Consider the following 26225-nt stretch of genomic DNA (forward strand, 5'->3'; position numbering starts at 1 on the left):
GGGGTTAGGGGCTAGGACACTGGATTTCTACTCACTCTGTGATCTGGGACAAGTATCCCTCTGAGCCTTAGCCTCTTCATGAGGTACTGGGGCCTAGATTATCTGGAAGGGTCCTCCCAGCTCTTCATATTCTCTTCCAAATGCATGGTCTGGAAAAGGAGTCTGGGGTGGCAGGCAGGCAGGAGCCACTTGCCTTGAAAGGCTTACATCTTAACACATTCTTTCCCCAGGTGACCTAAGTAAGGTTCCTCAGGCACTGGCTCCCCCCACCCCACCTCCAAAAAACAGCAGCTGGTTCTGTCGTCTGCCTCAGCCTCTGTGGAGGGGAAGCAGTTCTTTCCCCTGGATATAATCCCCTGGGGAATAGGAAGAGCAGCACTGAACACCTCTGCACCCTGGCTGCCACCTCTGAGGTCCTGGGCAAGGCTCACCTGAAACGTCAGAACTGTGCCCTCATATGCTCAGCCCCCCATGCTGTTCACCTCTTACTCCACAACCCTGAGGGAACCTCCAGGTTCCTCTACTGCTATGTCTCCTTCCACCTGTTGATTCCACCCCTGATAAACACCCTTTCCTCCTCATCCACCCCACTACCAGGACATCAGCTGTCACCTCCGCAGGACTCAAGTTTCCCCACAGCCCTCTCTGGAGCAGGCTATTCATTTTCTCTTCAAAATCAGGCCCAGCTGCCTCCCTGCTCACCAAGGCTGTGTCCACACTTCCCCCTCCACTCCCCGAGGCTAAGGCACACCTCAGCCCACACACACCTTCCTCCTGATTATTCCCCTTACATATAAGGGCTCCATGGGTTCTGTCTCTTGACCTCATCTCTAAAGACCTGCCTTTCATTCCATCATGGCCATATCCTCCAAGCAGAATCTCTTTCTCACACCAGGAATGTAGACACTGTAACCTCATCCTAATCTCCCAAGCTCCTGGCCCACTGATATCATACACTTCCATGGCTTCCTTGGTAGGGCCTTGACTTCATTCACTTCTCCATTTTCTCCCACTCCCCAGTCCCCTGTAGTCCCACATCTTTCTCCTCATCCAGCTCAAATTGCATGCTCCATCACTTCAGCCACTCTGATGTTCAGCTCCTCAAAGTCACATTTGTCTTCCTGAACCCCACTTTGGGATGAGGCCAACAGCCTTTTCCTGAGCAGACCCAACACTGCAGAAAAGCACAGCCTAGGAGACTGAGCTTCCAGATGAAAGGCCACCCACCTCAGCACTGCCAGCAATCCCTAGTAACACACAGCCCACCCAACCTAACCCAAATCCTTGCCTTCCCTCCACCTCCTAGAGGCCTTCAGACATATTTCCTGCTGTTCTTTCTCTATGGAAACTTCTCTCCAGACCACAAAGAGTCCTAAACAAACTCAAGTCTCTCTGATCTGAAAAATAAATGACACCTTCCTGAGCACATTTCTTCTCTCCTTCATGACCAGATGTCTACACTTCCTGCTTCCCTTCCCCTTCTTACTCTGCTGCCATCAGGCTCCTGCCCCCATCACAACTGCTCTCAACAGAACCAATAGTGGGCATTACCCAGTGTTGCCCTAACACAGTTCCCCTTGCCCTCCTTCCTGTGAAATCACTCTCCTCCTCCTCCCATGACCCCTGAGGTTGGAGCTCCTCTAGATCTCTTTCAGACCCTCTGCTCTCAAAACTTCAACTTCCATCAAATGCTAATGACTCCCAAATCTAGTCCAGCAGGTTCATCCAACTGCCTATTAGGCTTCTCCACCCAGGTGCTGCAGGACAGCTAAGTGTCAAGGCCCAAACTGAATTACCTTCCCTTGAACTTGTTCTAACGGGACCAATCTATCTCCCAAGCCGACCTGGCCCCAGAATAAAGATCAGTATTTCCTGAATGAGATTTGAGTCAGTCCTTGCTCCTCTCTCATTCTCCTCTGCCAATCACCAAGTCCTGCCAATTTTACCCCTACCATATCCCCCGAGTTGGTCCCCTTTGCTTCTCTCTCGAGGCTGGCTAGCCCTTTTCATGCTTCGCGAGGCTTCCCGGGGCCCTCAACTCTCGTCGGACCGGGATCTTGCGGACAACGTGTATCATGAAAAGCCTGGCCTGCCGGGCTCCCACAACATAGGAAGCTCCAGCTCCATAAGCCCCAGAGCCCTGCACATAACACCGCTGGTAAATGGAACAGAATGAAATAGGTGAAAGGTTCGACGAGTGAGAGGCATCCGGCGGGCAGCCCAGTACACCGCCCAATCCGCACCGAGACGCCCGCCGCACTTCTCCAGGTGCCCGGATCTACGCGCTCACGCCCACCGACGTGCTGGGCCCGCCCCCCTCACGCGGCGCTCCCGGAAGCCAATGGAAAGTTTGCAGAGCACGTTCGCCCCAGGGGCTGTACTCAGAGGAACCAATGGGCGCGCTCTGAGATGAGTCCTGCGGTGTCCTCCCGCCTCCTTTGCTTCGCCAGCCAATGGGAACTGCCTGCGTGATTCAAGGGGGCGGGGCGGCAGGGCGAAGTCCTGCTTGGCGCGCGAGCTCAGGGCCGGTCTGGGGTCCTGGTGGCTTACGTGTCTGCTTCTCTCTGCCCAGCCGACGCGTCATGGGGGCTGTGAGCGCCCGGCGATGCCTGGAGTACGTGTTAGGCTTCTACTTCCTGTCCCACATCCCCATCACCCTGTTCTTGGACTTGCAGGGGTTGCTGCCGCGCGAACTCTACCCCGTCCAGGTGAGGGGCGACCTGTCGGTAAGGGTCGCCGTGGGTCGGCGAGTTTGAAGCCCCTCTGCGCGCGGCCCTGGCGATCTGGCGTCCCCCGGGCTCCCCCGCGCCGCCGCCACCTCGCTCACCAGGGTTTCAGTTCTGTCCCCTTCTTCCTCCCGCCTTCCTGGTTTCTGCCCAGACTCCCTCGCGCTCCTTACCCCTAACTTCAACTTCGCGTCTCCCATCTGTCCCGACCCCTTCTCCCGGGGGACAAACGCTTCGCTCTCCCCGCCTCCCCCGGGGATGGGGATTAAACCCAGGGCCTTCACGCTGACTCCATCCCTACCCCTTTTTAATTTTATTTTATTACTATTTTTTTTAACATGATTATGTGTGTATAATATCCAAAAATACCCATTGAACATGCTATAAGAAGTATAATTGTGTTTCAGAATCTATGCAGTATTAAATATAATTTGATAAAAAAGCAACTAATCAGAAGCATGAAAACCAGTTATTTTTTTATTAACCTATTGTTGATTCTGGAATAATTGTTGCATACGTGTCCCTAGTCATGTTGGACTTCTTCAGTTTTGATTGGAGCAATATGTGTTCTACAACACCAATTCTAATGTCCATCTGAATGGTTTCTTGCTTTAGTTTTGTTAAGCTCTGTTTAATCTTCACCGAAGGCGCACCATCAGTCATGCTGCTGCCTTTTTCTTCCATTTCTTGTTTTACCTTTTCTAATTCTTCTGTAACCTCAGCCAGGAGTCTGGTCCTTTCTGTGACTCCACCACTTCCCTGCTGGTATCGTTCTCTTGCCACTTTATTTAATGTTAATTCTGCATCATCTTCTGGAACAGTTTCTTCTTCTACTTCTTCCACTGGATATGCTGGCTTTTTCCGGGTGAAACCAATATATTTTAATGCTTCTTCCGCTAAACAATCAAGAACATAGCATACATGCTTTCCATAACCTGACTTTAATTTTGAAGGGGGGAAATCTGCAGTTCTCCCAAATGATTGAAGTTCAGATATGTTCGATATCATTGCAAAGATCATCATACTCTTGAGGCTGCTCAAAGGGACGTCCTGCTTTGTTAATCAGCCAAGCAGCGAGAGTGCAAAACATGTAGAACTGTTCACCAGGGTTGGTAGGGAGAGCAAAATAGTGTCTGGACGAGGCCTTCAGGTTGCTCTTCCGGAGGAGTTCCTCCTCGAAGCGGAGCAGCTTCAGCTTCTCCACCAAGTCCTCCATCACCACGAACATGCGGTACGCCATGCCGGGCCCGCGCTCCACCACTACCTCCCCGGCCCCTTCGCCATGAGACCGAGTCACCCCATCCTCCAAACCCAACGGCGTGACCACGGCTGTGGCGGCAGCCATTGCAGCACAGACAGAGCCGGGCTCTGTGTGTCCGGGCCCTGAGGCCTCCGCGGCCTATGCCACCTGAGCTGCCGTCACTAGCGCGCCGCAGCGACCCATTACCAGGGGACCGCAGGGAACCGGTCACCGCCTCATTCCCGCCCTTCAGGTTTCTCTTGCAGGCCTCCAACCAGGCCCTTTATTTATTTTTTAAATAGGGACTCGCAAAGCTGTGCAGGCTGGGCCCGAACTTGAGATTTTCATGCTTCAGCCAAGCTGCCTTGCTCCCTTTAGAATAATTTCTTTCTTAGTTATATCCCACGGTTGCTCGTGTGGTCAGTTTTCAGTGGTTGAAAGAAGTACCCTAAATGAACCAGTGAATATCATTACCTGTTGATTTCGTTTTCATGTTGTTTTTTCAAAGGATTTTAAAATCCCAGTCATCCCAAAGAAAAAAAATAAAAATCGGTGTAGACTTGACTTTTAAAAGTTTAGTGTCTTGATTGGTGCTGCTTGGGCATTCATGGATCATCACTCTTCCAAGATCTGGACCCAGCAAGTTCAGCAGCTCACAAGTAAATTAATGACACCTTTTCACATCGACCTTTTTAATTGGGTTTGAATAAGAATGATCACCTGAAGGTGAAATGACCCGTTTCCTGGCTGCTGAAGATCATTCTTTGCCCCAAATGTGGTTTTGTTTTTTTTGTTTTGTTTTTGAGACGGGATCTCACTATGTAGTTCAGGCCAACCTTGAACTCATTCTATAACCCAGGCTGGCCTCTGTGATCCTCCTGGCTCCTCAGTGCTGGGATTATATGTACGCGCCACCATGCCCAGCTGTCTTGAACTTCAGTGCTTCAAATAATATGCATATATATATATATTTTTTTTTTTTTTTTTTTTTTTTTCAGCCAGGCACAGTGGTGCACTCCTGTAATCCCTGCACTTACTTGGGAGGCTCAGGCAAGAGGATCACTTCAAGTTTGAGGGCAGCCTGAACTACATAGTGAGACCCTGTCTCAAAACAAAAAAAACTTTGTTTCCATTTTTTTCCTTCTATTGTCTTTTTTTCTTTCCTTCCCCTCCTCCTCCACCCTCCCTTGTTCCCGTTCTCATTTGAACATTTTCTTCCTCCTTCCCAATATCTGTCATCTGTTTTGGTCTTTATTTATACTTTTGGTTTCTCAAGAAGACAATGCAATATTTAAATATGTGTGTCAAATTTATTTCACTTAAAAGTATGGTCTCAAGGTACATCCATTTACCTAAAAATGTCTCAAGTTTATCCTTCTTTATGGCAGAGCAGTACTCCATAGTACGTAAAAGGCACATTTTCTTTATCCATTCATCTGTTGGTGGGGATCTGGCCTGTTTCGAAGATTTAGCTATTACAAATTGTGCTGCTATAAACATGGTGACAGGTCCCCCGAGTTGGACCCCCGCCCAGGCAGACCCGCTACCCGAATCTACAGGAGCACAGAGATAACAAGCCTTTGGCAGCCCTGTTGTTCTCACCACCTTCCTGCTTATCAGCCAGCCCCAGGCCCATCACCCACCGGACTCTAAAAGTTTCCACCCTCTTGAGCAGTGACCTCTCCCCTACCTAAAATGCCCCGTATCAACCACGAGCACCCTCCTCTGAGTGCCAATGGCCTTCTCGCCCTTGGCCCATCTGCACCCAGATGGCAATAAACTCATGGCATGTGGCTTAGACTTTGCCCGCCTCGGTGGTCTCAATTGTGCCTCAGTCTGACCTTACACATGGATGTGTATTTATCATTGGGTATGATGCTTTTAACTCTTGAGAAAATACCAAGAAGGTTTGGAGTAGCTCAGTCAAATGGAACCTCTAGTTCTGTCATAGTCTTCCTGTTCGCTGTGCTTGGCGGAGCCATGTTTGTGATAAGCAAAGTGTCTGTCTGTGGAAGATTCCATTTCTAGGTCGCATTTCTTTCATTGCTCTGTACTTAAACCAAAAATATACTGTGTAAATTATTGTAGCTTTGTAAGTCTTCATATCTAGTAGAGCAATTTTTTCCACCTTGTTCTTCAAGAGTGTTTTAGTCATCCTTAGCACCTTTGCACTTAAATAAAAACTTTAGAAATAATTTGGAGTGGAGAATATAGCTAAGTAATACAGTGCTTGCCAAGCATGTGTGAGGCAAAAATTGTTCTTTCCTTTCATGTGATGTTTTCTGTCTTTATAAACCTAATGGGTGAGATAGAATTTCAGAGTTACAGCGTTGTTTTAATTTGCATCTCTCAAATGACGAGTGATGTTGAACATTTTTTCATTTATTTATTTGCTGTTTGTACTTCATCTGAGAAGTATCTATTCATTTCAGATGCCTATTTTTTGTTTGAGTCTTTAAATTTGGGGGGCTCTGATTTTTTTGAGTTCTTTATTCTAGATATCAATCCTTGGGCTAGGGATTTAGCTTAGTGGTATCAATGCCTGCCTCCCCAGCACAAGGTCCTGAGTTCGATCCCCAGTACCAGAAAAAAAATAGATATCAGTCCTTTGTCTGAGAAGTAGCTGATAAAACTTTTTCCCACTGTGTGGGTTGTCTCTTCACTCTGTTGGTGGTTTCTTTTGCTGTGCATCCTCGGTTCTATTATACTTCTCCAACCCATTGGTGGATTGTGAGCAAGACTGACTTGTCTGCCTGAAGAGCTGATTTTTGCCTGTTTTTCCTTGAATGCTTTTTCTCTGCAGAGAGACATCTTAATCTGAACTCCATGAACTCCCAGGGGTGTATGCAAAATTGCACGTGCCCTGTATTTCCTAGGAGAATGTATAGTTTTCATCAACTTTTCCAGCTGTATAATCCTCCTCAGAAAACTCTTAACCACTGGATAGTGTACTCCCACTTTCATAAGTCTATTTGTTTGCTTCTATTCTTATTTTTTTTTATTTTTATTTATTTTTTAATTTAGAGACAGTCTCACTATGTAGCCTAGGCTGGCCTTGAACTCTTAAGTGATCCTACTGCCTTAGCCTCCTAAGTGTTAAGATTACAGGAGTGCACCACCACGCTTGGGGATCAAACTAAGGACCTTGCAATTCCAAGGCAGGCATGGCGCCATGGAGCTAAATCCCCAGCCCAGGCCTGGTTTTTGTTTGCTTCTAGAACCTGAAATAACTGAAAAGACCTCAGATCTCCCTTTCCGTGGGAAAAGTGTAGGTAGTGTGTTGGCAGGAGATCTGTATTGCACTCAAGGATTTGGTTTGTCACGATCTGGCTGCATATCTGGGCTGCAAGTCAAAGCTCTATAGCCTCAGTTTTCTTTTTTTTTTGAGACAGGGTCTGCATATGTAGTTCAAGCTGGCCTTGGACTCCCAGGGATCCTCCTGCCTCAACGAGGACTGGGATTAGACATGCACCACCAGGCCCAGCAGCCTTGATTTTCTTTTCTTTCCTTTTCTTTGTTTTGTTTAAGAGGCACAAAAAGGGTTTATTAGGCAGAAGTTTAAATTTAAAAGTACACATTCAAAGAAATATAGTGTAGGCCAGAAAAAGAGAGAGGGAAGGCAAGAGAGGTGCGTAGCCTCAGTTTCCAAGTAAGAGTTTAACCTCTTAAAAGCTCCAACAGACAAGTTGTAGGGTAGGGGATGTTGCCCAGCAGTGGAGCATTTGGCATTTGCCTAGCATATGTAAGGTTTTAAAAAATTGTGTAATTTCCTATTGCTGATCTGATTTTTTTTTTTTTTTTTTTTTTGCTGATCTAACAAATTATCACAGGTATAGTGACTTAACCCAAATTTATTCTTTCACAAGTCTGGAGATCAGAAATTCAGTTAATCTGGAGTGTTCCCAGGGCTGGTTCCTTCCCATAGTTCGATGGGAGACCTTGTTTCCCTCTTTGAGTTCCTGGTGGCTGCCACTGTGGCTTGTGTGGCCATACTACTTTAGAGTAATCTCTTCAGATCATCGCATTGCCACCTTCTCTTCTGTAGTCATATTTCCCTCTGTCTCAGTTTTACAAAGTCACTTTAGTATGTGCAGGGCCCACCATATAATCCAAGAAAAATCTCCCAACTTCAAAGCCTTGTCACATGTGGAGTCCTTTTTGCCTAATAAGTAATAGACTTAGGTTCTAGGGATACATGGGTGTCTTTAGGGCCATTATCCTGGTTATTACACAGGGTCAGATAGTACACTCCTCCTAAAGAGGTTGTTGCAGGTCTGCACTAGCCATTAGTTGCCCTGAAGAAAGAAGAGCCTGCTCTTGCACCATCTTTGGTTTTCAAACCCTGTGTTTTTACCATCTCTTTAATACTTGGAGATGAGCACCTTACTCCACGTAGCCATTCCAGACTTAATAGCTGTTGGCTTCTTTATCCTTTCTGACTGATATTTTCCCTCCTTGCTTACCACTCAAAAATACAGCTAATGCCAGGCCTGGTGGCTCACACCTCAGTCAGAAGACTGAGGCAGGACTGTGCGGAATTCGAGGCCAGCCTGGGCTACATTATCAGGACCCTGTCTCAAAAACAAGCAAAAACCAGCTAAAATGTGCCATCATCATAAAGTCCCCATTTAAACATATATTTTTTTGTTGTAAAAATTTTGTTTTGAGGCTGGGAGTATAGCTCAGCAGTGGACTATGTGCCTAGCACGCACAAGGCCCTGGGTTTTTTTTAAATGTACTAGAAAAGGCTTCGGACCAATCCGGGTAGGATCTGGCCGGAAGCCACATGTGAGATGATGCTGATGATTGAAGGCATTAGCAAGGGGGCATCTTGGCCTGGAAGGCCTGTGTTCCTATTTACTCTTACTGCTTTAGGGGGAATGGTGTTTGTTGCTTCTCTATGGGGAAATTAAAATTTTTAATCTCAGCTTCTCTTCAGAAAATACCAAAATTTAACATCTGCTTTTCCTCCAAAAACAGAAGGAATTTTTCCTAAAACTAAAAAGCATTGTGGGAGATCAGATAATGGCTTGGCTAAAATTTGCAAATTAAACTTTTTTCTTGGTTTGAATCATATTACTTGGAAAACTTCTTACTAGGAAATATTAAAAGGATTTAATTGAGGGTAGAGCCTGGGAGAGAGAAGGGAAACATTGTAGAGTATAATTTCCAGCTGGATAAATTGTGTCTGTTTGGAAAAGGAAAAAACAGATGAGCATCTGGCTCTAAAATCAGGCTGCCCTCGTTTTAAGTTACAGAAATACAAGATCCATGGAAGATCCTACTTTTAGAAAGCCTGATGTGCTTTGTTTATTGTGTTTTTTGTTTTGTGTGTGCTGGGCATCAAACCCAGGACCTCATACATGCTAAGCAAGCAGCGTGTCCCCAGCCTGGCCGGATGAATCTTTTTTTTCCCCCAGTGCCGGGGATTGAACTCAGGACCTTGCACTTGCCAAGCAGGCCCAGGGCCAATGAGCTAGATCTCCAGCAGAGAAATCTTAATGGGTAACAGTGGTGAGTTCTCAAATGTGAGTTAGGTATAAATGGAAACATGCTGAGATGTTGATAGTCATTCCACCATCATCATGTGACTTAGGAGAGCTTGGAGATGAAATTAAATTTTGCTAAACTCACCCTGCAGCCCTTAGATATTACAAGTTAACCTTAATTTAGGAGGTAAATAGATCTGAAAGATTGTTTACATGGTGAATAAAAAGTGAAGTTCACAAAAATTTTTTGCGGGGGAGGGAGGTTGAGACAGGGTCTCACTATGTAGTTCAGGGTGGTCTCAAATTCAAGGTGATCCTCCTGCCTCAATCCCGAGTGCTGGGATTACAGGTGTGCACCACCAGGCCTGGTTTGCAGTAATTTTTTTTTTTTTTTTGGTACTGGGGGATCTTCCGCTTTCTAGGCAGGAGGCAGAACCACTGAGCTAAATCCCTGGCCCCTGCAGTAAATCTTAAAGCAGGTAGTTTCATCTAGTACTTTCTAAAATTTCTTTTTTGTTTTGTTTTGTTTTATTTTTTGGTGCTGGGGATCGAACTCGGGTCCTCATGCTTGGAAGGCAGGCAGTAGAACCACTGAGCTAAACCCCCGACCCCTTTTTCTCTTTCTAAAGAGAAAAAAAATCATTTAGTCTAAATTGCTCCTTTTACATAAGGTGAGGTAATAGAGCCCCAGAGAAGGGCACTGACTCAATGTTTGGTTTTTTTTTTTGGTACCGGGGATCGAACTCAGGCCCTTGCACTTACAAGGCAGGCGGCGAAACCACTGAGCTAAATCCCCAGCCCATTTTTTTGTTTGTTTATTTTTTGCTTTTTTGGTACCGGGGATCGAACTCAGGTCCTTGCTCTTGCGCAGCAGGCAGTGAAACCACTGAGCTAAATCCCCAGCCCGACTCACCCTTTTTGTGTATTTCTTCCTACCATGTTACTGTCCTGAAAAGTGCTTAGGAGGAAGCAGAGTATTGCCGTGAACTCAAACTTCACATCAAGTACACATCAGAGATCACTTGTCAATAAACTGGTTATCTAGCCAGAATCCTCTGAAATTAATATTATGCTAACAGAATGTTTGCTTCTGGATATTTGCTTAAAGCTCCCTTATGGCAACAAGGCCTCTGTTTCACAGCAATGAGCCTTTATCTTTTGATTAAAAATTAACAGGAAAAAAAAAACCAGGCTGGGGATTTAGCTCAGTGGTTCCAGTGCCTGCCTCAAAAGCGCAAGGTCCCGAGTTTAATCCCCAGTATCAAAAAAAAAAAAAAATTAACAGGAAAAATATTCCTGGACTTTCCATTATAAGATAAATTCTTGAAGTTGCATTATTCATCATATCAAGACACTTATTTGGCTTTGCAGCTGTGCGTGCTGGAAAATGCATATTCCAAGGCTTTGGGCTCCTAGAAAGCACGAAGTGGGCAGCCTCAAGCTCTGCTGCCTCCTTCCTGCGCATGTAGCCACAGCAACTCTGATCTGCATCCTTGTTTTTTGGTACGGAGATTGAACTTTGGTCCTTGAGCTTGCGCAGCAGGTGGGAAAACCACTGAGCTAAATCCCTAGCCCCTGAATTCTTTTTTTGACAGGGTAATTACAAGGATGCAAGCCGAAGCTAGAGCTGAAACTGCTAACTCAAGCTAGCATTGCTATAGCCTAGAATCTAGTTTGGAGCAGTTCGTTTTTCAACAAATATCCTCCCAGTCTCCTTAAAAAATAAAAAAAAAAATTAAAAGAGCTGGGGATTTAGCCCAGTGGTGCCATGCCTGCCTGGCAAGCGCAAGGTCCTGAGTTCAATCCCCAGTACCAAAAAACAAAAATTAGAATTAGAGGGCTTGGGCCAGGGATTTAACTCAGTGGTTTCGCCACCTGCTGCGCAAGCGCAAGGACCTGAGTTTGATCCCCGGTACCAAAAAAAAAAATTAGAGGACTTACAAATGACTATTGCCAGGCACAGTGGTGCACACTTGTCATCCCAACACTCAGGGCCCTGAGGTAGGAAGAGCACTATGAAGTTGAAGCCAGCCCGGGCTACATAGCCAGACTCTGTCTTAAAAAACCAAAACCAAAATAATAAATAACTTATTTGCAAATTAGAGTCAAAAGTATCCAAAGTTTACATCTCCACAAGATGCACCGGCAGGGATGGTTAATTATGATCAATATATGTGGTATGCATGTATGGAATATATTGTATCCCGTTAATATGCACAACTAATATATATTAATAAAAATACAAAATATGCTATATATCCACAGAGGTTAGATTTACTTGCCCCCTTAACCACCACCCACCCTCCCCATCAAATATAGGAAATTCAATTTATTTTTGTTTGTTTGTTTGTTTTGCAGTACCAGGGACTGAACTCAGGACTTTGCACTTACAAGGCAGGCGTGGCACCACTGGGCTAAATCCCTGGCCCTCAATTTATTTTTCTCTCTGAGGGAATATGGCCTTGGAGTTGGATGTACAATTGTTGCAATAGAGAAAATGTTGGGATGGTTTTTACATTTGTCATTTCCTTACAAAGCAGAAATGGCACATTCTCAAACATCTGAATGCCTACTAAGTGCTAGATACTTAATGTTGCTGGACAGTGGGCAACACATCTGGATTTGTGTCATCATGGAGTTGTGAACAAATGCTGGGTAGTACAAAGAAGGGACTGAAAGTTGAAGAAAACTTCATACTGAAGGTAACATTTGATTTAGAGCAAGTGAGTTTCTATTCAGTGACCAGCTAGGTGTGCTATGTGCTGCTTAGGGGGCTGGGTGGTAGACACTCTATCCAAGTATCATCAGAAGCTGCTGAGCCAGTCCTGGCCAGGCCACTGTGATTCATCATGCTCATTCTCATTTTTCAGGTTAGAAATCTGCTGAAGTGGTATTCTGCAGAGTTCAAAGACTATCTGATGGAAGATCGCCCAGTGTGGTTTACATCGTTTCTGTTTTGTGAGCTTCTATTTCAGCTGCCTTTCTTTCCCATTGCAGCATATGCCTTTTTCAAAGGTTGGTAAATAGTGGGAAGACCCCATTTTCACTTAGAAATCAGGTCCTGGAAATCTTTGGGAAAAGTATCTCCAAGGGAAAGGGGAGCAGTCCCTATAGTTTGCTTGAGGGTGCCACAGGACCCAGTAAAGGGACATCAGTGTGGCTAAGGCTAGTGCCTGGTCAGTTGGGCCGCCTAGCTGCCTCAATCGCCTGGAATCCCATACACATGAAACCTGCGGCCACTCAAGAGAAGAGCTTATTGCCCTATCCCTCTCCCCCTCAACACATATAGAATTTCTTTTATTGTTGGATTTATTTTCCTGCTTTGGATAGTACTATGTTGACTTATAAGCAGTAGCATCAAGGGCCGGGGATTTAGCTCAGTGGTTCTGCTGCCTGCCTTGCAAGCTCAAGGTCCCAAGTTCGATCCCCGGTACCAAAAAAAAAAAAAAAAAATTAATAAGCAGTAGCATCCAGCTAATCCCTAAAAGGTTTCTCATTTAAAAATTCTTCCTTCATGTCACATATATTTAATGCTTTTATAAAGGTGGCCATACCTCCATCCTTGGTAACTAAGCTCCTACAGCTGAAAATGCTCATTCCATACTGGCATCTACAAGAGTCACTGGACCCATGCCCATGCTCATGCCCACATCTGATTACTTCACAGACAGATGCTGCCAGATATTCCCCTCCCCTTGCATTTTAGCCCACACACTGGTGGCAGTTTTACTGCCAATGATTTTTCTCAGTTATACTCTAACCCTACCTTGGTTCTTTGGCAGTGAGGTGGGATTCCAGTTCCCACAGAAGTTTGCATGCTAGGCAGTAGAACATCCAGTTTTCTGTTTGTTTTGAGTCTCTGCTTACAGGGGGATAGAATAATTCAACTGAAAGGGCGGGGTAGGGATGTCCCAGATGGTCCCATGAACAGACCCATCTTCTCCCTCTACTGCAGGAAGCTGCAGGTGGATCCGCACCCCCGCCATCATCTACTCAGTTCACACAATGACAACTTTAATTCCAATACTTGCCTCCTTTCTACTTGAGGATTTCTCCAAAGCCAGTCATTTCAAAGGACAAGGACCTCAGACTTTCAGTGAACGACTCACCCTCATAAGCATCTATGCCCCTTACTTACTTATCCCTCTTACACTTCTCCTCTTCATGTTGTGGAACCCTTACTACAATCATGAGGATAAAAGAAAGAAAAAATGAGGAAATAACCACTGGCCAAGAAGAGAGGTGCCCACTGGGGCATCTTTTGGACCCAACACAGAAAAACTCTTTTGAATCAATGGCTTCAATGGCATTTGAAAATACTACCAGCAGTATTCAAGACCAAGGTGGTGGCAAGGGTCGTGTCCAGTTAGCAGAGGTGGGGGCCTGTGGGCCAGCTTATAGGAATGAGGTGATTGATCAATTGCAGGATTAACAAATGCAGGACCAGACCACAAACTGGGTAACTTTCCATAAAACATGGCCTGTTTGACATACTTGAATCATTACAGTATGAACACCCATGTCTAAGCCCTTGACTATGATTCTCTATAGATGCCACCAATCAACAAAGTGAAAAGTGGAATGTTTCAGGCCATTTTAAAAGTAGGGACTGTACTTCTTTAGTAGTCATTAATAACTGTCATATTTTTGTTGCCCCTACTTCTCACCCCTGGGGGGAAAAGGGAACTATGCAAGAGAGGTTTAAACCTTAAGGGTTAGCCCTAGCATGACTTTCAGTCAGAAGTAGGTTAAACTGGAAGGTGTTTTAGTTGTATCTTAAACCAGTCATCCCAAGAGATTTTTTTTAAGTCACTTATAATATTTCAAAATCTTAGTCTTCCCTATTTTTAGAGACCACCTGAGATAATTTTCTTTACTTGAAATCTGGTATCTCAAGCTTGACCTGGAAGTATGCTCCCTGATGGATAACTTAATTCATCTTGATACAGTCTAATCATTCCTATCTTGTCAGAAGTGGAGTTGCTGGCCATGACCAGCCCAGTGTGTACATACAAGGGTCTCTGGATGCTAGTGCTTGGTTGTTCCCTTAGCTTTTCTGAAACCAAATATTTGAGGCCATTCCTAAAAGATGGAAGACAAGAGGTTCCCATCAATTCTCTGTTTTTGCCCTTTTTGCTCAGAAACCATATTGGTATGATTGTTGGTACTAGTTTGACTTGTCTGTGTCTGGTCCAAATAAAGGTAGCTGTGGCCACTCCCTGGTTTGTTTTGTGGACAAGGGGCTAGAACATCCAGGATTCTATTGAAAGGGGTTAAGCATACTGCAAGGCACTGGGGGAAGAAAGATCAAACCATTTGAAAATGATAATTTATTGCTTTTCCTTCCAAAGTATTGTGAATTTACAAAAAAGAGCAAAGTTTACAGACTGCTTAGTTCATACTAAGAATGCAAGAGATGAGGACCTGCCCTGTGTGGCCACTGGCGGTGGCTGTGCACTGATGTTTAACACCAGCTCCCCCAGACTTGCATTACTGCCTTCGGGGGCTCACTCTTTACACTGTTTCATGACATACTGAGGTCAGCAGTCAAGTCACTGGAAAGGCAGAGGTTTTTTGGTTTTAGGGTTGGTTGGGGGGGTTTTTTTGTGCCTTCCTGCTATAAAAATGAAATTTTCAGTTCATTTCTGAAAAATAAATTGGTCGATAAATTCATTTTGTTCTGCTTCTACTTTACACAAAGCTTCATATTCAACTCGATACCTGAAAAACAAAATTGTTGAAGCCCTGAAAAGGATGAAATAAACCACAGACTTAATTCTTCTAGAGAATATAGAGCTTTAAATAAATCCAGGAAATGGTGTAAGTTCAGAATGAAGTTAGTGAAGACAAGAAAGAGAAATAGGACAGAGGTAAAGCCCTACCCAGGGCCACTCATGAGAAATCTCCCAGCCCTGAGAAGGTCACCTGTCAAGGGCCAGCCAGCTGTGGGCTCTTGCTATCTGAACTTTCATGCTTAAGGTACAATTAGAAGGTGTTTGATATTAACCAGTTTTCCTTCCCATCAAATGTAATTTTATTTTTTAAATCTGAAAATTAAGTGAGATGCTATTCCTAGGAAAAGGATGAATAAAGATGAAGTGATCATTCAAGGAAAAGCAGAATTTTAAGTGGAGTAAACTTGGTTTACATCATGACTTACCTTTCTAGCTGCATTTTCTTTTCTGCTATTAGTGCTTGAAGTTGCTGTTGTTGGGCTTCTCTCTGCTTTGCTATAGATTTGAGCAGGTTCCGAGCACCAATGGCCTAAGAAACACAGTGTTGCCAGAGAAGGTCGTGGTTTCATTAACATGGTCACAGTGGGGCCATAATTCATACATCTCCCTGCCAGGCAGCTTGAACCACTGGTGGTACATGCACAATTTCCTTCCTATTGGGCAGCTTTTTATTTTATTAGTAAAAAGACTGATAAAAAGTGATCAGGTCTGTTTGTACCACCAGTGTTACAAGCTGCCCAATAGCTCATGCATGTATCATGAATGGTTCAAACCAATGGGAACATGTTAACCCCTCAAAGTGGGGAAGGGCTGTTTAAGGGTTATGTCAGTACCCAGAGGGGAAAAGAAAGTGCTGCCCCATAGCTTTGGGGCTTAATCAGAAGTAAGATTAACCTTCTGCTCCCAAAGTGAGAACTGGCCTGTAACTCCACCAGGTCCAGGAGTATTCCCAGAGCCAGGTTTGTAAGTATTTAGTGGCCTGTTGGGTGGTACCATTCAGCTTTGTATACTTCATTAAGACATCTGTACCATGCAAGCCTTCATTTCTTGAATTGTAAAAGGAGAAATCCACCTACCAATGCTGATGTGAAGATCAAAGGAAGTAATGACAAAGTAGACTGGCATATAAGATTAGTAGGTAAACTGGACCAGAAATGGTCAAAATCTTATTTTAATTAAGAGAATCCACAAGCAAATCAAGAGAGCAGAGGATGAGAGGCTAGAGAATGAGGGTCCCGGACCAAGAGACGTGTTGATTTTACCTTCATCTTCTCATTTTCTGCTTCTTTTGCAAGTTGGTCAACAAGCTCAATTAGGCCACCAACTATTTTCTGAAACTGGCCAATTTCTTTTGGGGAAAGAACAAAAAATAAAATATTTTCTCACCTTCAGCACTCCCTTGAAGCAGTAAGCAGAACTAACTGCCCCTTCTAATTTATATCAAAACAGTTTGGTGCCTTCTAGCTTAAGTCTCCCGGCCTCGATGTGCACCTAGAGGGGGTGGTCAGGTGCCCAGAGATAGACCCAGGACATCTGGATCTTGAATCACCACTGAGCCAGACACCTGCTGTTACCTCAGGCTCCGGGCAGACCCATCCTCCTGATGGACCCTAATCCAGCCTCCCTCCCCGGGAGTGACAGAAGTACAAAGCGGAATTCCCAAAAGGACTATCTCAGAATACATGGCCTCAACTAGCCAGTCACACAGCTAGATTTCAATTAGAGGTGTGGGTGGGAACTTTCCACCTGTCACTGGAGTAAAGAGCACCTAGCATTTAAGTGCCAAATGTTCCATTCACATTTTTAATGGCTTTGGTACGATGGAAACTAAGATCTAGCAAGTACACAGCAGTCACAGAAGACTGGCAATGGAACCCAAGAAACCTCTCACCAAACTCTCCACAGCCTAGGAAGCCCCAGAAGGCTCAGAAATCACTTATCCTAGCTAGACCCAGCTCCGTCCACTGACACTGGCCTTGCTTGTGCCTGTGCAGTGGAACAGGCAACTTCCTGGAGTTTTCTAGCCCATGATTTCATTACGTTTGTTAAGTAAGCTGCTTCTAAAGACTAGTTACCACCTCTAACTCCAAATAATGGAGATTCTGCCATGAGAACACTATTTCCACTAAGAAATCAGGTCAGAATACGTAACTGCATTTTCTACTCCCAAGCCATGGTTCTATCTCATGCAGTTTTTTTTTTGTTTTTGTTTTGGTACTGGGGATTGAACTCGGGTCCTTGTGCTTGCGCAGCAGGCGGCGAAACCACTGAGCTAAATCCCCAGCCCTATCCCATGCAGTTTAAGGTTTTTAAGGAAAAAAAAATCACAGATAGCATATCTAAAAACACTCTCCTCAGGCCGCCGAGATAGCTCAGCTGGGAGAACGTCAGACTGAAGATCTAAAAACACTCTCCTGTTCCAATTCTGGCTGTATGGGACTGCAGGACAGCATCAGAAGAGGGCAGGTAGGGAAGATGGGTGGTACGTGGAAATTCAGAGGTCAGACTCAACCTCCAGGGAGTCACCAGCTCCATTCTGGCAGGGTCAAGAGTTGCAGGCAGGGGCTGGGTGGGTGCAGGCAGTCGGAAGTGATCAAAGCTGAATGATATGTCTCCCCCAAGATACTTACTGTCCACAAAGTCCTTGCACTCTTCCTTGAGCTCTGTGGTCTGCTGGGTAACCTCTGGGTCCAACACCCGTAGCTTATTCAGCTCATCAAAGTGCAACCCGGCTTCACCAAGGATGTCTTTGGCCATAGCTGCAAAGGAACCAGCCCCAATCCCCAGTCATTTCCCATCAGCCAAGGAAATGCCTCCTTCCAGCCCAGCCCATTCCTGCCCCTAGACACCAATCAATGCCCAAACCCCAGAAGTTCCAAGGCTCCCGGTTTTCCCTGTCTCTACCTCTCAGCCTCACCTGTTTCCCTTCCAGGTTCCCTAGAGAAGTTCTGCTATGAAGGGGTGACAGTGGCAGCCAGGAGGAGGTGTGTCATAGGAGCAAGGGTCAGGAAAGTAGTAAAGTCCAGTTGCTTGGCACAGGCATCCTTCATTCAACACACATTTCTTGAGTGCCTACTACATGCCAGTACTGCTAGATGCTGGGGGTACAGAGATGAATGCCACATGGTGCCTGCCCTGTAGGAGCACATAGTTCAGCTGGAGGAAGACAGACATGTAAACTGAAAAATTATACTGTGTTAAATGCTTTTTCAGAAATATCACTAAAGAGAGTAGGAAGAAGACAAAGCAATTGAGTGGCATCTGGCCTAAGTTGTGAGCCATAAGCATATTTATAATCCTGTTAAATACGCAAAAAGACACAAAAAGGCTTGCACTGGATTAACACAAAAAGCAAATTAAAAAATTTGGACAAATTAAAACAGGGTTAAAAATAGGCCAGATTGGGCCAGGGATTTAGCTCAGTGGTTGCACTGCCTGCCTCGAAAGCGCAAGGACCCAAGTTCGACCCCAGTACCAAAAAAAAAAAAAAATGGGCCAGATGTGGTAGCATATCCCTGTAATCCCAGCACTTGGGAGGCTGAGGCAGGAGAATCACCATGAGCTCAAGGCCAGCTTGAGCTACATAGTGAGTTCAAGGCCAATGTGAACTACATAGTGAGACCTTGTTTCAAAAGACAAAACCAAAACAAGCAAAGCAAAAAATTAGGGTTAAAAGACAAGCCACAAAAAAGTAACACAAGTAAGAATATTACTTAAAATGTATGCCAGAGATACTATACAGTTGCCTGCATTAAGGATGGAAGTTGGGTCTCTATCAGAAAACACAAACAGGAATGAAGTTTCAGCAAGAACATACCAAGCAAGGAGGCCAGGAAAAGGCATTCCAAGCAGAGAAAACAGCATGAACATGGGCCCAGTGTCACTGAAAGGGCCTCTCATGCCTAAAAATGGAAGGAAAAAGAATGGTGCTAGACAAGCAGGCTGGGGCCAGATCAGGGACTCTGTGTTTCAAGCTAAGGAGTATGGATTTTTATCTGCAGGCAACAGAGAACCAACAAAAATATTTTCTCCCTCCCCAGGCCTTTGGACCCTTCATTTCTGGTCCAAAGGATGCCTCAATTCTGGAAGAAATACTGAAAACCCACCTTCATTCTGGCTGAAACACACGCGCGCGCGCACACACACACACACACACGAGCGCGCGCGCGCGGCAGAAATGCTAGTTAGGTGTAGCCAGTGGATACCAGGCCCAGTTCCAAAACCCAGTACTCCAGAGCCAGGGCCATGTACCACCCCTTCCTTCTGCTCCCAGCCTTGCCTATTCCCCTTCCAACTTCTTTAGAAAAGGTCTGCTCTAATAGGGGTGATTCTGGGAGTGACTGTCCAGAGCAAGTGTGCCACAGGAGGAGCAGTGCCTGGGAAAGAATTAAGTCCCTTGGGCTGAGGATGTGGTTCAGAGGTACAGTGCATGCTTAGCAATATGAAGGCCCCAGGTTCAATCTCTAGGAAGGAGGGAGGGAGGAAGGAAGGAAAAAACAATTAAGTCTCACTATTGCCAGAACTTTTTTTTTTTTTGGTACAGGGAATCAAACTCGGGACCTTGCGCTTGCTAGGCATGCCAGGCAGGCAGTGGAACCACTGAGCTAAATCCTGGCCCTATTGCCAGAACTTTTGATTTCCTTTTTGTTTTCCCTGCAGGTGTCTTCCTTCCTGCTAGTGTTTCCATCAGCATACCTAAAACTAAAACAACTCATGGGGGTTTCAGGAACTCTTCTCTGGTGTTTGTTTGCCACTGCCTGCTACTCCTCAGCCTCCTTTGCACTTGTTATCTCCAGAACCTCCAAACACGAGGGGCACAAGTCTCCACCCTGCCCCTCCTCTTCCCTTCTCTCAGTGCCCTCACCTTAGAGATCACTTAAAACACATTTATGCAGATGACTCTCAGAGGTATATCTCTAGCCAAGGCCACACCTCCAAATTCCAGATACTATATCACACTGCCTTCCCCACAGCACTGCTAGAAGTCTAGTAGGCTCCTCAGCCTTACAAGTCTAAACTGGAGCTCCTGATTCCTCTAAACCTGCCCCACTTAGGTTGATGCCAACTCAATCTTCCCACTATCCTAGAGTCATCAGCACCTCTTGTCTTTTAATCCATTAGTAAATTCTTGATATTCAAAACATAGCCAGAATCACCATTTCTTATTCTTGTCATTTTGGTCCCTTATTCACTTCTCATTTGGTCTACTCTCCATTCTCACTATTTCGGCAGGAGTCTATTCATCACTTCTCATCTTCACCTTCTTAGTGCATTCTCCACTTTTTCACTGCAGCCACCTCGCTCAGTTCTCTACTATTCATTGTCACCATCTCAGCCTACTATTCACTTCTCATTGTTACCACTGAAGGGAGAAAAGACTGCTTCAACTTCCACTGCCTTCCCTAAAAGCAAACATTTATTCAAATGAGTCCCTGCTCTGCTCTGGTGATGGAGTGAAGAAAATGTCTCTGGAAAGATAGTAAGCAAATAATCACAAACTGTGAAAATAGTATGAGGAAAAGCATCTGATGCTATGTGAATATGCAGCATGACAACAAAACTCATGGGACAGAGGAATATCAACAAAGACCTACAAAAATGATGATGCTTGGCCGGGCATGGTGGTGTATGCCTGTTACCCTAGCACTCAGGGAGCCTGGATCACCATGAGTTCAGGGTCAGCCTGGACTACCCTGAGAGTTCAAGATCGTACTAAAACACATAGCGAGACCCTGTCTTAACCAAAACTGCCAGGTGGTACACACCTGTAATCCCAGCACTAGGGAGGCTGAGATAGAAGGATTGCTGCAAGTTCGAGGCCAGCCTGGATACATAGTGAGTTCAAGGTCAGTCTGAACTGCATAGTGAGACCCTGTTTCAAAAAACAAAAATTGCCAGGGATTTAGCTCAGTGGTTCCACCTCCTGCCTCGAAAGCACAAGGTCCGGAGTTCGATCCCTGGTAACAACAACAACAAAAAAAAAACCAAAGCTGGGCATGGTGGCACACGCCTGTAATCCCAAAACTCAGGAGTCTGAGGCAGGAGGATCTGCAAGTTCAAAGCCTGCCCGGGCTACATAGTGAGTTCAGGGCTAACCTAAACTACATAGAAAGATCTTGCCTCAAAAAACCTAAATAAATAAATAAAGCAAGCTTAAATTGAGGATGTTCAAAAGTTTAAGTGACAGCTGAGGGAGACATTCTAGGTAGAAGTAAAATCATGTGGAAAGATCCTGAGGCTAGAAGAAATCTGACTCAAGAACTGAAAGGCTAGTGTGATCAAAACAGTGATCAAGGAGACAGAAACAGGATGAGCTAGGTGAGGAAAGCTACAGTTGGATCATGGAAGGCTCCAAAAGCCACAGCAATGGAACAATCTCAGAGCTCAGCACCCGGAAGGAAGCTCCCTGCCTCCATTCCAGGCTCCTAGGGCAGAGAAGCTGAGCCGGTCCCAGCACCCGGAAGGAAGCTCCCCCACCGCCATCCCAGGCTCCTAGGGCAGAGAAGCTGAGCTGGTCCCAGAACCCAGAGGAAGCTTCCTGCTGCCATCCCAAGCTCCTAGGGCAGAGAAGGTGAGCCACGTGGGTACCAGAAGCACCCCCCACCCCTGCAGAAATGAGAAAACACATAAACAAGCCTCAAAAACAGAGTTCCAGATCACCTACAGCAACCCCAAAGGGAAACGAGATGGAACAATCTGATACTCAACCACCTGGACTCTCTGAACTGGCAACAAAAGAGGATCTGGGAAAAATGAAATCAGAAATAATTACTCAGATAACAGCAAAGAGTTTGCTCATGGTACAAGACATGATTAATAAATCTAGAGAGGACACAGATAAAAAAATAAGAGAATCTGAGGAACATGATGGAATCCCAACATAGGAAACAAATGGAATCCATAAAATAGATACAAACAGATTTCCAAGAGATTAAAAACTCCATTGAAAGTCTGCGCAGCAGAATGAACCAATGAGAGGATAGAATTTCACATATAGAAGATAAGATTGCAATTAGTGAAGAGGAAAAGAAAAATTGCTTTAAAATTGTAAGGGAACACGCGAAATCAATCCAGCAGCTGCTAGACGATGCAAAGAAGAATAACATAAGACTGATTGGAGTCAGTGAAGAAACAGGAGAGAGTGCAGATGACATAAAAAAGCTCTTCACAGAAGTGATGGCAGAAAACTTCCCAAGGAGGGGAAAAGAACTTGACATACAGATAAGTGAGGCATATAGGACTCCAGCTAGCCTTAATCAAAAAAAATCTACACATAGGCATATAATAGTTAGGATTCCAAAAATCCGACAGAAGAACAAAATTCTACAAGCAGTGAGAGAAAAGAAACAAATCACATACAAAGGAAAGCCCATCAGAATCACAGCAGACTTCTCAATGCAAACCTTCAAGGCAAGAAGAGCTTGGAGTGATATATTTCAAGCCCTAAAGGAAAACAGCCTCCAACCCACATTGATGTACCCTGCAAAACTATCTTTCAAAACTGATGGAGAAATAAGATACTTTCATGATAAAGAGCACCTCAGGAACTTCATGAATACCAAACCAGCACTCCAAAATATTTTAGACAATACCCTAGGAAAAGACAATGAGGATCACAACCCCAGGAAACCCAGCAGAATGAATCCATTGGGTGTGACAAATTAAACACAAAGGGGGAGAATCCAACAAAGAGAAAAAGTCATGACAAGGCTTTTAAAACTTTTAACTTCATCTCCCTGAGTGTATAATTCAATCTTATTATTGTACTGATTAGTATTTTTCTGATTCTAGAGTTGCACACCATTCCTTGTGCTATACTGGCTATTTATCATCTTATGTCTACATTTTAATTGGGTTGTCTAATGAGCACTAAGAATTCTTTATATATTCTGCTCATAGGTTATATGCATTGTAAATATGGTCTGTTTAAGGACTTTTCATTTTAATGATGTCATTTAAAGTTCAAAATTTTGATGGAATCTCATTTATCAATTTTTTTCTTTTATACATCATGTCTTTTGTATCCTAGGTAGTTCTTGCCTACCCTGAATTCATAAATATTTTCCCTTATAATTTCTTCTTAAAGTTTTATATTTTTAGGCTTTCTTATTTAGGTTCATAGATCCCTTCAAGTTATTTTCATGTATGGAAAAAAAGGGTTGAGGTTAATTTTTTATATACGGATACCAGGTGTTCTAGTGCCGTTTGCTGAAGACACTATCTCTTCCTCGGCTCTTGAATCGAGTTTATATTCTACAAAATGCTAATGTTAAATAATCTTTCAAAACTCAGTGGACCATATATGTGTGGTTCTATTTCTAGATTCTGTTTTATTCAAATGATCTATATGTCTTTCCTTACACCAACACTGCCTTGATTACTGTAGCTTTAGAAGAGGTCTTAAAATTAGGTACTAAACGTCTTCCAACACTGTTTTTGTTTTTGTTTTTAACTTTTCTAGGTCCTTTGTACTCCTACATAACTTTTAAATTTCAATATTCAATTCTTCATTTATAGTAAGTATACACAGACCTGAATTTTTATATATACCTTGTGTTTTCTAATCCTGCTAAATTCAAGTACAAGTTCTAGGGGCTCCTAGAGATTTCTTGGTATTTTCTCTGTAGATGATCATTTCATCTACATATAAAGATTTTGCTTCTGCCGTGCCAATCCTATCCTAGTTGTGTCATTTTATTGCCAGACTATTTTGGTGGGGACTAGGTTTCAAAGTTTAATGGACAGATAAAGAGTAAGCATATCTGCCCTTGTTCCCCACCTTAAGGAGAAAGCATTGTATCTTCTCCATTTATATAAGGCGTTCTCACTGGAAGTATGGAGTACATGTCTTTAATCTGTTGAGAAGTTTCTGTTCTACTTCTAGTCTCCTGATAGCTTTTACCATGAACAGCTGTAGAATTTAGTCCAATACTTTTACTCCAACTAGTGACAGGATCATATGGCTTTTTCCTTTCCTCTGTTTAAATGATGACTTTTGGGGGTGGATCTTCCAATGCTGAACCAACACTGCCATCCCTATAACAAAACCACTTTCTACATCCTGCCAGATCTGACTTCCAATAGTTTGTTTTGTTAAACAAATTTCTATCTATGTTCATACTTTCTTCTTCTATTATCTTTATCCAGTTTTAGGACTAGCACAATGTTGAGTTCCTAAAATGAGGGGAGAAGTGTTCCTTCTTTTTTCTGCTTTAATTGTTTGATATAATTTATCAGTTAAAATGCTTATGAGCCTGCTGTTGTCATATAGGTAGGTTTTCAAGCTAGGAATATACTTTAATAGGTGCTATTCAAATTTTATATTTCTTCCAGAGTTAGTTTCATTAATTTGTCTTCCAAGGTACTTCTTAGAAGTTGTCAAATTTATTTCAAAAAAGATTTTTGTAATATGCTTTCTATATCCTTTTAAATTCTGTACAATCTGTGGTAATGTCTCCTAGATCTTAATATTGTAATTTAAAAGATGTATAACTGATATCGTGTAACAGGAAGAAAAGGTCTAAAAGAGCAGGGGAATTGGGAGGGGTAGGGGAAGGGAAAAAATATAAGAGGAAAAAAATGGAAACAAAGTCTTTGCAAATAGGAAAGGGTTGAGGGGCTGAAGGGAGGGCAAGGGAAGGGGAAAAAAATAAGAACCAAGATGCTCATGTAATGGTACAAGATCCCAATGATTAATGTAACTGTATTTTATACTGAAAATGTACCAATAAACTTAATGGGGGGAAAAAAAGCCACAGCAATGAACTATATCCTCAGCCCTTTTTTAAATTTTGAGACAGGGTCTTGATAAGTCATCTAGGTTGGGCTTGAATTGGAATCCTCCTTCCTCAGCCTCCCAGACTGCTGGAATTACAGGTGTGCACCATCACACCTGGCTTAAGCTTGGATTTTATAACAGGAATGGGTAGCTGGTGGGTTCTCAGGAAACATTATCAAATTTAGAAAGACCACTCTGCCTCAGCCTGGAGATTGTATTGGAGGGAACAAAAGAGCACCTACCTGATTCCTCACTGTAACCCTAGCACCTTGCATGCTGCCTGCACTTACCTGGCACTCAGTAATGTTTGTGGAATGAATGACTGGACAGGAAGCTATTGCAGTAACCAAGGCTCGCAGGTGAAAACAAGTGTTGCAAGTTGGGATGTTTTCTAAATTTAGTTGATAAAACCTAGTGATGGAGTGACTGAACATGGGGGTTTGGAGGTCAGTAAACAGAAGAGTCATACATTTTGATCCCCAGTACCAAAAAAAAAAAAAAATCATACATGATTCCCATAAATCTAACTTGGACCAAGTGTGTATGATTGGAGAGCATAGTTTGATGAGATGGGTAAGATGGAAGAGGGATATAAAGAGAGTTCTATTCTTTCCCAGTTCCCACCATACAGGCCACGGGGGGGATCTGTGACTGAACTCCCAAGGGATGAGGGCCGTGACACGCTCTCAGAACCTTGGTTCTCCCAGATCCACGCTAGGCACTACGAACAACATCTATCCGTAGGATGTGGAACTGGGACTGGGCAAAAGTTAGAAAAGGCCCAAGCCAAACAGCTGGCTGTCTTTTCAGTGCTAACCTCCTGTGTTAACTCCTGAGCAGCAGTTTCCTCAAGACCGTCGCGAACGTCAACGCACCAAGTACCAGGCCTAAGCTGGGACCCTAAGAATTCTGTGGGAGAAATGTTCAAGTTCCCTTGGACCTGGGTTTGCCTTCCCAGGGCAGGAGCCTGTCAGATTCCTCTCGCCTCTGATCGCCAGCGTCCCCCGACCCGAAGTCACGGCCTACCTGCAGACCCCGTAAAGGCGACGCGCTTCGGCCCAGGCTGCTACTGCAGATAGCCCCTCTACACGGTTCGCCTTGGTCAGAAAAGAGTCCACCCGCCTAGGCCGCTGCCAAGGCTACAGGACCGGTTTACCCACAACATCACTGCCGGACGCCGGAAACACTCACCCCCGCCCATCCCACAAAGCCTGTTGGGAATCAGAGTCCAGGAAATGCCTACAAGACCCAGAGGGC

General features: G+C 44.3%; 2 protein-coding genes and 1 pseudogene across 6 annotated transcripts; 1 reads left to right on the forward strand and 2 right to left on the reverse strand.

Annotated features, from left to right (window-relative positions):
* Window positions 1–2474: 2474 nt before the first annotated feature.
* Window positions 2475–15128, forward strand: Tmem97 (transmembrane protein 97). The gene is made up of 3 exons (XM_004856972.3): window positions 2475–2708; window positions 12326–12470; window positions 13411–15128. The coding sequence occupies exons 1-3, from the start codon at window positions 2583–2585 to the stop codon at window positions 13668–13670; spliced, it is 531 nt and encodes a 176-aa protein (XP_004857029.1). The 5' UTR covers window positions 2475–2582; the 3' UTR covers window positions 13671–15128.
* LOC101702461 (intraflagellar transport protein 57 homolog pseudogene) lies at window positions 3192–4925 on the reverse strand (annotated as a pseudogene).
* Ift20 (intraflagellar transport 20) lies at window positions 14771–26182 on the reverse strand. 5 transcript variants are annotated; one of them, XM_087191522.1, is made up of 7 exons: window positions 25995–26153; window positions 19008–19092; window positions 18108–18325; window positions 17821–17949; window positions 16453–16538; window positions 15616–15719; window positions 14771–15176 (listed from the first exon to the last, which is right to left on the reverse strand). In XM_087191522.1, the coding sequence occupies exons 4-7, from the start codon at window positions 17945–17947 to the stop codon at window positions 15095–15097; spliced, it is 399 nt and encodes a 132-aa protein (XP_087047648.1). In that variant the 5' UTR covers window positions 17948–17949; window positions 18108–18325; window positions 19008–19092; window positions 25995–26153; the 3' UTR covers window positions 14771–15094. The 5 variants fall into 5 exon arrangements, with proteins under 5 accessions (XP_087047648.1, XP_087047647.1, XP_087047646.1 ...); XM_087191521.1 differs by having other exon boundaries at window positions 18108–18346; XM_087191520.1 differs by lacking the exon at window positions 19008–19092 and having other exon boundaries at window positions 25995–26180.
* Window positions 26183–26225: the final 43 nt, after the last annotated feature.

Source organism: Heterocephalus glaber, unplaced genomic scaffold (assembly GCF_053883595.1).
Source record: "Heterocephalus glaber isolate CG9 unplaced genomic scaffold, H.glaber_assembly_v1.0 deba00001564, whole genome shotgun sequence".
In the NCBI taxonomy this organism is placed as follows: domain Eukaryota; kingdom Metazoa; phylum Chordata; class Mammalia; order Rodentia; family Bathyergidae; genus Heterocephalus; species Heterocephalus glaber.

Coding starts and splice junctions, on each gene's coding strand:
- Tmem97 (XM_004856972.3), top strand. CDS start 2,583: ATGGGGGCTGTGAGCGCCCGGCGATGCCTGGAGTACGTGTTAGGCTTC. Junction 2,709..12,325: donor GCGAACTCTACCCCGTCCAG/GTGAGGGGCGAC, acceptor CTCATTTTTCAG/GTTAGAAATCTGCTGAAGTG. Junction 12,471..13,410: donor AGCATATGCCTTTTTCAAAG/GTTGGTAAATAG, acceptor CCTCTACTGCAG/GAAGCTGCAGGTGGATCCGC.
- Ift20 (XM_004856973.3), bottom strand. CDS start 17,947: ATGGCCAAAGACATCCTTGGTGAAGCCGGGTTGCACTTTGATGAGCTG. Junction 16,539..17,820: donor GTGCAAGGACTTTGTGGACA/GTAAGTATCTTG, acceptor TTTCCCCAAAAG/AAATTGGCCAGTTTCAGAAA. Junction 15,177..15,615: donor AAGAAAATGCAGCTAGAAAG/GTAAGTCATGAT, acceptor TTTGTTTTTCAG/GTATCGAGTTGAATATGAAG.